General features: G+C 35.3%; 1 protein-coding gene across 1 annotated transcript; it reads left to right on the forward strand.

Annotated features, from left to right (window-relative positions):
* The first annotated feature begins 4334 nt into the window (after positions 1–4334).
* Positions 4335–12117, forward strand: mchr2b (melanin concentrating hormone receptor 2b). The gene is made up of 2 exons (XM_084132283.1): positions 4335–5071; positions 10126–12117. The coding sequence occupies exons 1-2, from the start codon at positions 4671–4673 to the stop codon at positions 10763–10765; spliced, it is 1041 nt and encodes a 346-aa protein (XP_083988409.1). The 5' UTR covers positions 4335–4670; the 3' UTR covers positions 10766–12117.
* Positions 12118–12996: the final 879 nt, after the last annotated feature.

Here is a 12996-nt window from a genome sequence, read left to right on the forward strand (position 1 = left end):
CTTTTTTAGGAAATGCAAAATTGCCACCTACTACTAATGAACACAGGAACAGACACCAGTATAAAGAATAGAATTATGAATAACGATTGTACAATCCTTACGGAAAAGAAGTTTATTCAAGTGTGCTATTAGTATACGTCTTTTAAACTAAAAAATAAGAAAGTATACTTTCAGTCTACTTTCGTTTTTACTTCTCAGAAATATTTAAAATCGCGCTTGACTTATACTGATAAGTAAATAAAATTCTAAGTAGCCTATATTTGGCCTGTCTTTTGATCGAGATACTTTATAATTAAGTATTCTAAGTATACTTGGCTTGTAGTTGTGTTTACTCTTTTTGTATTTTTTTTGACATACTGTCTAATAAACATATAAACATTGTTGAAAATATTGATTTATAAAGAAAACAGTTTTGTTCCTAATTCTGAGTATCTGTATTTTTGTGTAGGCTAGTCCACTGGTAGTGTACAACGGAATTGACTTTGTAAAATCTACTTTACTCTTTCCCCAACACTGACAGAACTTTCCGACTATCCATGTTTTGACTGTTATACGGTAGGGGGCTATAACGCATCTTCTGAAAGAGTAGCTACAGAATCTCTGGATCAAAAAACACAGATGAAGAAGCAGCAGAAACAAGTGATAGAAGATTACTTACGCAAATGTAAAACAACGTTTTGATAATCGTTCTGAATCCGGTCTGGACTTAGCTTTGACTAAAATGCGATTTTCTCAGCTTTTTGTTTAAAATGTTCCTTTTTTTTTTAAAGTAATATTAAAGCTATATATTTAAAGTATAAAAAATTATACTTAAATAGGAACATAGTAGTAGCCTACACTTAAAGTTATAAAATAATATAGGCCTATAGTAAACTATAAGTAGCCTATGATGTTATGTTCACTTAAAGAAAACTTACTAATATACTTGCAGTATAAAACTACTAAACTAGTAGTTTACTGAGAGTATACTTCATGTAGCTACTTTCATAAACTAAAAAAAATGTGCTACTAGTATTTGACAAGTAAACTAGTGTAGCCTACCTATTAAGTTCACTTGTTGCAGTTCAACTTAGCTGTAAACTAGTTGTTTACTCAAAGCTTATTACTGTTATGAAGTATACTTTTATAGCCAACACTAAAAAGTAGGTCAATTTAGTCCCAAAAAACCTGTATGCTACACTTCCAAGTATACTTCTAGTACATTAATATTAGTAGGCTATACTTGCTACTTAAAAATATAGGCTATTTGAATTTTACTTAACTGTACTTAAAATGAACTTGAAGAATAATCATTTTGATAAGGGAGAGTAAACCTTGATAATGTTTGCATTGCTGTTGTGTTCTTACGATTTCTTATAATCTCTACGCAAGATCGATTTTAAATTATTGCAGCCAGTAACACTATATTTACAGTGCAATTTTTCTCACGGATCAATGTTTATACCACCTCAGATGCTCATTAAAATGGAAGATGAAGCACGTCAGGCGAAGGAAACATTTTAAAACTGACGACCGCACACTAAAACAAGAATGCGGAAAAAGTTTGTTTACCCAACTATCTGTGTGTGGGTTGTAAAACGGGTTTGTGTTCAGAGAAACACTGACTGACTGCTGCACGTCAGCGCCCTCTGCTGGCAATTCATCTTTTCATTCATAATGGATTTGTCTCGAACCCTATTTAGCTGCCTTACTTGTGTAACTAATTTGGGCATGATATGCATCAAGAAAACATGAGTGTTTGGGGATCGAGATGTGTAGTCTTGAAACACAGATTGCTATCTTGCCAAACATCTTACAGACCAGTACTACAAGACATCATATGATCTTTGTAGGCATGTGACCACAAAGTAAAACAGCCATACTCTCTATTTCATCTCATCCTCCCACCCCCCTTTCCTCTGGGTCATTTATCTTAGTGTCATGTCCATGTTTTCTCTGCTATCTTTTTTGTATTTTTCTTTGAGACCATTTAGAGAAATATTTGCCTGAAAGCGTGCATTCCTCAGTGCTTTCAGGGAGATATTTGAATGGTCTGTATCAACCAGGAATCTTGCTGCTTGTGTTCCATTTTGTGGAATAATCACCAAGGACTGACTATGCCTTGCAATTAAACATATGTCACATAATGGAATGCAAATTGCACACTGTTTTAACTGCAAAAACAATACGAAGGAACACAAGGAGTTTTCAGTTCTGTGGGAACACAGAAGTAAACCAATCTACTTATGCTGATTACTATGAATGAGGACATGCATTATTATGAATAAATCATGAATAAATCCACATGTATCAACATTTGCAAATTACCTTTCATAATCAGCAGACTTTTTTCAGTCGAACCAAACTGGCATTTGAGCTGGCGATTTTGACGAGTTTTCCATAATTACGCAGCTCCTCGAACAAAGCCATCACCTTCTCCTTTAAGCTCATTGATTTTAATTATTTATTACAGGGTGCAATAATTCCAAGGTCAGTGCTGTTTTTCATCTGACCTTGTCACAATGAAAGTTAATTCAGACCATAACAGGGGTCTATAAACTTTTGTTAGGCAAAAGACTGATTAGCAGACAGTCATACATGTAGGCATGTGTTAAGACATTTAAAAGCCATTCAAATCATTCAATCCAAGTCTTATACTGTTTTTTTTTTTTTTATATGTATATTTTCATTTTTCCACAATATTTATTTTGAGATCAGTACACTGTCACTAAAGTGTCCAAATACTTTATGGATCCAGAGTAAATGGTCGAGAATAAACATAGTATGCGGTTCCCAATACAATATAAGTAGGCTATATGATGTATGTGAGTTGTATTCTGTTCTTTACCAGGCTGAGACCATGACTAAAGATGTCAGAGTGACTGAAGATCATTTGGTCACCCATCCAAATCACAAGACATGCAATCAACCTCAGGCTAAAGCCACCGTAACCATTAAATGTTCTTCAGCCAGTTTAATTTTATGGAGACATAAACATGCTCGTATACACACATTGTTCCCTCAGATTCCACACATTGCAACAAAGACGGTGGTTTTTAATTACCTCCTCATTAAAAATGAAGCGTGAAAACTGTGACATTTGAACAGTTTTTGAGGTGATACGGTGGATTCATGACAGCAGTAAATGAACGTGTGCAAGAGAGAGTGAATGAATGTGTGAGAGCGCTGTGATGTGTGAGAAGAGAGAACATGAGCACCTTTATTTTCTCTGGTGGAGTAAAAGAGACTCAAGGCGCTGTAAACTTTACAATAACACACTATGTGCTCTCATAATAAAATACATTTGTAAATTTCAGTTAATTGTTGTATTTTATGCTCAAGGCTGCATTTATTGAAAAATGAAAAATGCAGTAAAAACTTTGGTGCTCAGATTTTTTTTTCTTTTTACCATTTAAAAATATTGGGGTAAGAAAGGCTAAAAATTCATTTATTAATAAATACTATTATTCAGCAAGGATCTTAAATTGATGAAATGTGACAGTAAAGACATTTATAATGTTACAAAAGATTTCTACAAAACTGATTTAAACATTGAGAATAATAAGAGTCATTATTAGTAATTGAGCACCAATAATAGTTCATAATAACACCAAATCAGCATAATTGAATGATTTCTGAAGGATCATGTGACACTGAAAACTGGGGTAATGATGCTGAATATTCAGAAATAAATTACATTTTCAAATATATTAAATTGGAAATCAGTTTAATTGCAATATTTTTTTTATTGGAAATCAGTTTTTTAATTGTAATAAATCACAATATTCCCGTTTTATTTTCTTTTTCAAATAAATGCAGCCTTGATGATCATAACAGACTTCTTTAAAATATATATTTAAATTAAAAATATATTTAATAATAATAATTATACTACTTTAGTTTTAAAGTGTGCACAAATTAATATGGTAGACTTTACCTGTTCCATGAACATAATCAATAAAAAGGCTGGGCAGCAAAATCATTGTAATAACTAATCTTAACTTTGTAACACAATGAACAGTGAAAATTCCCAGCTTATCTAATATAATAACATACATTAGTATCTTAAATGGTGCTTGCAGCACCTAGTCATGAAATGACCAAATGTGTACATTAAAGTCACTTTGAATAAAAAAAACAAAAACATCTGCCAATATTGCTTAAATATAAAAGATTAAACTATAACAGGACTAATAGGAGGTGCATGCAACAGGTTCCCAGTTCATGATAACAAAGAAATTGATTGTGACCGCTGGAGTTTGGAGCGTCTTGCTGTGAAGGACTGTGCATAAATGAATCATCAAAAAAAAAAAAAAAAAAGTGATCTTAGATATTGAGTGTGATGGGTGAGCTTGGAGAGAGGGCTATGAAAGGGTGGAGACACGCGCATCTCTTCAAACAGCTTCTGGAAGAGACGTACGCGCAGAATACGCACTGAAGCTCCTGCTTTTGGACATATGAACTAAAACACCATCTCAAGAGACCGAGGCATCGGCAAACTGAATGAAAAACAAAGCAGATGAAAACGGGACGATAACTGACACCCGAGGGAGAACTTTTACAACTTTAAACGTTTTGAATATGAAGTAGAGTTCTGCGTAAAAGCTTGCGTAGCCTACTCGTGCACAGACCAGACTGAGACGACAACTTTTATAGTTTATTTAGTCCTTTTTAAGCAAAAAGTTTTGAAGATGAACAACTCGGATATTTTTTGCGATTCCAATTTTGCAAATTCGTCCAACTTTTCGTGTGTGAACCGAACCGACCCGTCGCAGAGCATCATAGACATCGCGTCTTTCATGCACATATTCCCCACTATCTACGGCATCCTGTGTTCAGTTGGAGTTCTGGCCAACAGTTTGGTCATCTATGCTGTGGCATCATGCAAGAAGAAGATGGTCTCTGATATTTACGTGCTAAATCTGGCCATCGCAGACCTACTGTTCTTGCTGGTGATGCCGTTTAACATCCACCAGCTGGTCAGGGACAGACAGTGGGTCTTTGGGCACTTCATGTGTAAAGCTGTGGTGGTGGTGGACGTCAGTAACCAATTTACCACAGTGGGGATAGTGACTGTGCTCTGCATTGACAGGTGAGAGTTGCATGCAGAATGATGCTATGCAGTAGGCTATATAGCATGCTGCTAGTGGTCACACTTTATTTACATCTCTTGCATATAGGCCTTGAACCATACAGTGGGGGAAAATCACAAATGAGAACTCACTTCTATCTCATCAGTTTATCCTAAACACCATCACTTCTCAAATTTCTACATTTATTTTTTTATCCATGTCACATGTCTCTTATCTAGAGTTTCTGAAGAGATAGCAATGTGCTAGGATTTGCCAATAGTCTTTCCCTCGAGATTTGTGTTTTTGTAATGGGGTTTTTGAATTTATGAGTAAAAAGGTCTGTGGTAAAAAAATAAATAAAAAAATAAGTAGTAGAATGAAATCCAAGGCACTCTTCTTTAGAAAATTATAAAAAGCCTTTATTGGACTGGCTATTTCATGATAGAACATTTAAAAGACATTGGGGAAAAAAACAACCCACGCGTAGCGGCACAAACAGCCTTTGAAATAGCCAGTCCAATAAAGGCTTTTTATAATTTTCTAAAGAAGAGTGCCTTGGATTTCCTTCTACTACATTTTACTGAATTCCCGACCCCAAAGAGCACCTTCAAAAACCCTTTTTTTTTTAACTCCTTGAGCACCCTGGACATTTTTTCTCTTTCAAATAAAAAAATAAGTTGACGACGTGTTGTTCTACAATATAAATTTCACACAGCCTTGTCGAAAACTCGAATATTAAACGTGTCTAATAAGTAGCCTAACTACGTAACGTTATAAACAAAACGTCCAAGTATCATCAACTTATGTTTACCACAGAGGCACAGACCTTATTCTAATCATAAATTGAAAAACTCCATTATAAAACCCCATAGGAAAATTTCGAGGGAATCACTGGCGAATTAGTCTTCCGGGTTTTGACGTCATCCCTGAATCATATGAACTCAATAGGCTTGTTCGACTTCATGCAGCTCTGCGCAGACCGATCGGCGGCTGACTTGAAGCAGTGCATGCCGGTTAGAAATTTTGTCCGACTTGATACAGCGCCGACGCCACGTGACTGTGACGTATGCCATCAAAGTACCGCGCGAGCAATTCGAGAGTAGCCGGAGAACTCAGCCAGCGCAGCTTCTCAAGAGCGGCTGCACTGGGCTGCACGTGGGCTGATGACGACACAGCTGTTCCACGATTGACCGGATTCACCGCATGACAACGATCACGTGTGTTTCGTGTTTATTTCGAACACCTTTAGTTCCTCTAAAGCTCTCAAATCAGTTTATTATAACAGTGAACACTCTTTTCATGTCGTTGTCATGTTATATTGTGTCATGTTTATCAAATTAAAACTGCTTAAAAAACGTAGACTCCACTTCATTGATAGTAGCTTGTTGAACTTTATTCTTGTTCAAACAGACGCTGTATAAAGCTGTACATAAAGTATTGAATGAAAATGTCTCTGAAACATCTGTGTATTATTTGGCAAATATTGCATTTATTTCACTGCAGCTGTGGTAAAGTATGCAAACACCACGTGAGCGGCCACTACGGGCAGAGGTGGACAAAGTACACAACTTCCTTACTTGAGTGAAAGTACAGATACTACTGGTCAAATATTACTCTGTTACAAGTAGAAGTTGTAAAAACCGATTTTTACTTAAGTAAAAGTACAGAAGTACTTGTTTTTAAAAGTACTTAAGTATCAAAAGTAAATTTCAATGCATTGTTTTATTATTGTTGCATTGTTGTGTGTAATACTTACAGTACATTATGCCTCTGAATCTATGCCTGCGTACCATCATATCAATATCACATTTATTTCTAGAACACAGTTCCAGTAGTGGGATTGAATGTGAGATTGAATAAATGCACTCAATAACGTTCACAATGGTGTCGGACACCCAAATGGCTGTTCCCTCAAATAGTGCCCTATTTAAAGTTTTTTGGCTTTTAGTATGAATATGTTAACCTTACTGTTATCTATAAGCTAGTGTGCACCAAAACAATGACAACATTTGCATTTAGAAGACCAAACCCAACGTTGAAAATGAAATCAGGTTGATATCAGAATCCAACGCCGGATTGACATTAATCTCCAACGTTGGACAGACGTTGTATTGTGGGTGAAAACGAAAATCGGGTTGATGTCAGAAACCAACATCAGTCGGTTTCTGATGTCAATCCAACTTCCATTTCCAACCAAAATCATCCCCTGACTGACGTTACTACTTTCTACTCAAGGACCTTGACAGAATTGTAGTGGAGTAAAAAGTACGATATTTGTCTTTCAAATGTAGTGAAGTTAAAGTAAAAAGTTTCCAGAAAAAATAATACTCAAGTAAAGTACAGATACTCAAAAAGTGTACTTAAGTACAGTAGCTACTCAAGTAAATGTACTTTGTTACTGTCCACCTCTGACTATGGGAACCAGAAAGTGTCCGACTTCACGTCTCCGTTTGCAGCTCCTCCCCGCCTGCACGCGGCTACTCTCGCCGATCGGTTGCATCCAGCCGCAGCCGATGTCGAACACACCTAAATATTTCTCATTAGATGCTCATTGTTGTAATCGAGTCGTTTAAATAGAATTTATTTTTTATTTTTTTGCATTTATTCTAAGCATAACATAAACACCCATATATATATATTTACAATAAAAACAATGTAATGAAAATGTAATGTTTAGCGTTATATGCTAAATAATAAGCTTCATTTTTGCTAAATGTAATTTAATAATTTCTTTCTGTGACCTCTGAATTGGACGTGTTCTTGACAGGTTTCTTTCAGTAAGGATAATATTAAATGTGCTTATAGGCTACTATGAATCAGCTTAGGGGTCAAAATGATAGAATTCTTTATTCAAATTAAAGATCACAGAGCATTTTCACCAAATTATATGAAATTACAGCCCGGCTGTTCATCACTTAATCAACTTAATATATGCAAAGGAAAAGAAAGAAATCAATGCAACTCTCAAGGGTGCGATCTATGCTACATGACCTTGAATACTGAAGCACACCGCATCCATCATTTTTGTATCTTAAGTCTGGAAGACTGTACTTCAGCAACTAACAGTGTGTGACTTTGAAAAACCCTCTTACTTAGCCTATATTTATGGCACACAAAAGCACTTTAGCACACAATATCTCACTACATACAAAAGGTCCTCATAAAATACAGAGTCCAGAGGAGAGTTTTTGCTTAGTTGTGAGTGTCAAAGACATATGAGCCCCCCAGAAAGCCTCTGAATGATTATGATAAAGCTCCACTATAACATTTTTTCATATAGTGCCGTTGCTGTATTCCCAAAGGGTTTTACTGGGTCACATCATGCTTGGAGGTACTTAGATAAAGTATCTTAGCTGCACATTTTCATCATGTTTTGCAAAGCAATATAATCCCAAATTCTGTTTAAAGAGCAACATTAAAGTCCCTGTGTACAATTCATTATACATGGAGCCAGACACTTTCTCTTTCTTTAAAGGAAAAAAAAAAAAATTGTTGTCTGACTAGAGTAAGAGAGCTGTTATACTTGATGAAAAATGAAGCTGATGTGTTTGGACTGTACACAAGTAAAATACACATCTCTTGATGTTATGCTCTTAAGCTTTTATCTGCTTTTAGTCTAGGAAAATGCAAAGAGAGCAAATGCATTTCTTAGAAATCTGTCACTTGCTGTGCTGTTTTACTGTAGCATGTGACCTGTTTGCTTTCCGAGAGTCAAGACAAGTCAGCTACATATTGCTAGAAAGCTGTTTTACGGTAAAAAAAAAAAATATGTTGTTTACCCCCAGTGAGCAAAGACAGCTGTGGCAAGGAAAGAAGCTATGAGAAAGAAACCAGAATCTGGGAGAGCACTGTGTACTGCATATTTACATACAGTAAATGTACAGTCCCATTCAACATTTTGGGATCAGTAAGATTCTTTTTAAGAAATTAAAACTTTTATTCAAGCAAGAATGTATTAAATTGATCAAAGGTGACAGTAAAGACATACTGTTACAAAAGATGTCTGTTTCAAATAAATGCTTTTGAACTTTCTATTCATCAAAGAATCCTAAAAAAGTATCACGTTTACAAAAAAATGTTAAGCAGCACAACTGTTATCAACACTGATAATAAGAAAAATTAGCTTGAGCAACAAATCAACATATTAGAATGATTTCTGATGCTTTGCCATTACAGGAATAAGTCACTTTTTAAAAATATATTAAATTGCAAAACAATTATTTTAAGCTCTAATAATATCTCACAATAGTACAGCTTTATTGTATTTTTGATTTACTATATGCAGCCTTGGTGAGCATATGGGACTTTTTTCAAAAACGTGCCAACCACAAAGTTTTGAATGGTAGTTTACAAATGCCAAATATTAAGCAACATAATATGTTTAATATAATTTATGGTTATTTAAAATATTATTTAATAATGTGTTATTAAAATGTAGGCTATATGCACTGGAATCCACCAGGAAAATGGATGGATGCAGGAAGTTGTTTTAAAATTTGTTATAAGTTCTTTATATGATATTGTTTCAACGTATCTCTGTTGTATGATGATATAATAGCCTTGACTTGAGCATTTTGTAGAGTTTACTCTCGAGAATTTTTTTTTTTTTTGAATTTACTGATGGAATCACATACTTAAGAATTGAGATCTCTTAATTAAATATCTTAATTGTTTCTCCTAGAAAGTGAGATAAAGTGGAGAATAAATTACTCCAGCTTTTCCTTGGAAAAAAACCCATAATAACTGAGTATCAGAAGACATCTTACGCAAACTGTGCTAAGATTTGTCCAGATATAATCATCCACAAAAAATAAAATAAAATAAAAATTCTGAAATTTCAGAATGATTTCAAACATTTCTCATAAACATCATATTCAAGGCCAAATTATATGAGCTACCATATCCAAATTAAAATGACAGGATATAGTCTTTCTTTTTCTTTTTTTCTTCACCAAAGCAATTTTAGGATGTGGCATAACTAAAATTACTGAGAAAAAGTCTCATGAGCTATAAAAGAGCAGCCTCTGAGTTGGGATGGCACTACTTTGAAAAATGTGATTTTTTTTTCCCCCAGGTACATTGCAATTGTACATCCTACATCTGAAAAGCGAACCATTCAGTGGACCATCATCATCAACATTATGGTGTGGGTGGGCAGCTTCCTTCTGAGCATCCCAGTCATGATATACGCTAAAGTCCTCTCCAAAAAGAACATGGACGTGTGTATAATGAACCTGGATGGGCCACAAGATATGTACTGGTACACTCTCTACCAGTCCATGCTGGGTTTCATTGTCCCCCTGATTATAATTAGTACATTTTACACTCTCACTTTGTACCACGTGTTCCGCTCCATCCGGCGGGTCAAACGCAAGCAGTCGGTGTGGGCCAAGCGGGCCACTAAGACAGTTCTGATGGTGATCGCCCTGTTCCTGGTCTGCTGGTCTCCCTACCACGTCATCCAGGTGATCAACCTCAGCATCCACCAGCCCACCAGCGCCTTTGTGTACGCGTACAACATCAGCATCTGCTTAAGTTACTCTCACAGCTGCATCAACCCCCTCATGCTGCTGATATTCGCCCAGAACTATCGCGATCGCCTGTGCCATCGCAAAGAGCTACGGTCCCAGATCAGCTCATCCAAGACCACCGTCAAAACCGACGGAGGGTCCAGCGTCAGCCCGGACACCAGCCACCGTTGCACTGTCATCTAACGCCCGACCTGCTATCTGAGGAAAACTGCAACTGAGGCCTGCAATGCAACACTTGCTGTACGGGTGTAAATTGCGTTGTAGACTGTTTCTCAAAGGGGAAAACTGTGAAATGAAACGCCACAGTGAACTTTCAGGAGGCATGAAGGAGTGAATTAGCACTCAAATATGTTTGTGGTTTGTCACACATTGGAAAAGTGACTTTTCTTTTACTGTTAATTTATCTATTATTTGTTGTATAATGTTCATTTTTCAGTTGTGTTTCAGTCATGTTATGACATTTTGTGCTGTGAAACACAAGGAAAAAGGTTTAAGATTGTCATATTTTCCAAGCAATTACAAAGAATGGAGACTGAGGTTTTCAAGCTTCAAAAAGAGAAAGAATATCATAAAAGGATCAAGAATTGAAGTCATGCAGTATTTCTTATTGTTTTATGCTTTAAAACTTATTTAGCATTCCGTACAATTCTGCAAAAACGTTTGTGTTCCATAAGAAATTATCACAGAATTTTACATTTTGGGCAAACTATCCCTTTAAAGACAATTCAGTGTTTTTTGTTATGTATTGGTGCCTTTTGTTTGCGTTGTTGGGGAATGATAGACCAAATGAGAGAACCATCAGACTTGTCATTTATGCAGATGTCAAATAAAATGTCTTTGTAGTATGAAGTAAAATCAGTGTTTTTGTGGTCCTTTAGTGAGTAAAATAAGCAAATCTGCTGAGTAAATATGTGTAGATATTGGCTTAAGTTTAAAGTATTTTAGAACATATAATTACACATTTAAATATCCAGATCTCCAGATGTTACTAGGTCGCATGCTCTGACCTCATATGGAGTCTTGCCGTCATGCATGTTTAGCTGTTTCATCTTCACTTAGCGCAGTGTACAAGATAAAATAACCCAGACTGTATGATTCTGAGCATTTTATCACATCAATTCACAAAGATATCCAGTGTGAAATTCTCCGTGTGGTTCTGGTTTTCCTTTTTTTTCTAAGAAGCCCCTGCGGCCCGTGTGAGAACAGTCATGTTCACTGTTAACGTGTGACACTTAAACTATGTGTGACCAGTCACATTTCAGTCCTGCCACCCTCAATCAACACATTATGATGTCTGGCAAATAAACAAAGAACTTCATATTATTTCTTTAATATATATTGGCGTACATTGACAAATGCCTTTTTAGTAGGGAAGAATTTTTAGGTCATTGCTATTCAGGGAGAAAAACTATATCATGATCACTGTTTTAACAATTACCTCCTGTTTCTTGCCTGTACTTTCTGTCCTGGAGGCTTTTGTTTTTATGTGCTATAATTGTACAAAATAAATTTGAATGTAAAATCAGGTTCCTGTATCACTTTGGTGTGCATTTTTAAATAAATTACTGGGTTCACAATACTACTGAATATGAACCACTTAAAAGTTCACCCAAAAATCATTAACTCACCCTCAAGTTTACTTCTTCTGCTGATCACAAAATAAGATGTTTTGAAGATTGTCAGAAGATGTTTTGAAAAATTAAACAGTTGATGGGTTTTTTATGTGTTTTTAAAAGCTTTTATTTTTTCTCCATCTTTAGGCTATTATTTTTTTTCTCCATACTATGGAAGTCAATGGAGCCGATCAACTGTTAGATCATATTCTTCAAAATATCTTATTTTGTGTTCAACAGAAGAAAGATGAATACAGGTTTGGAACAACTTGAGGGCAAGTAAATGATGACAGAATTTTAATTTTGGGGTGAACTACTTTTTTTCTTTCTTTGTTGGAAAACACAAAATATATTTCTGACTCAGAGATTTAAAAAATATGGTGAAGAAGAAGAATTTCATAATTTTAAATTACTTTTATTCAATCTGTTCTCCAATCAATGTTTCAGAAGAATTTAGAAGATATCACTTTGATAATTTTATGGTGCCTTTTTTCTTTTTTGCCATTTTGACAGTGTCCCCGCATTAAAAATGTACTTTCAATGCATAGACAATGTATGTAATCTTATTCTATCCATTTATTTATTCATTCTGTTTTGTAATTATACTTTTGCCTAAAGACGAAGACAAAAGAGTAATAGACTGTAGAGCCATCTTCCAGTCCATATATTTGAAGACAACTCACAACATCTATTGCCTGTTCAACTGTTGCACATGGTTTATTCATAATGATATGGGCAGCCCATTTCATGAACCTCATTATGTCCTATAATTGCTCTGTATAATCCCATAACAGCTATTTT

Source organism: Abramis brama, assembly GCF_963993115.1.
Source record: "Abramis brama genome assembly, chromosome: 13".
Lineage (NCBI taxonomy): Eukaryota > Metazoa > Chordata > Actinopteri > Cypriniformes > Leuciscidae > Abramis > Abramis brama.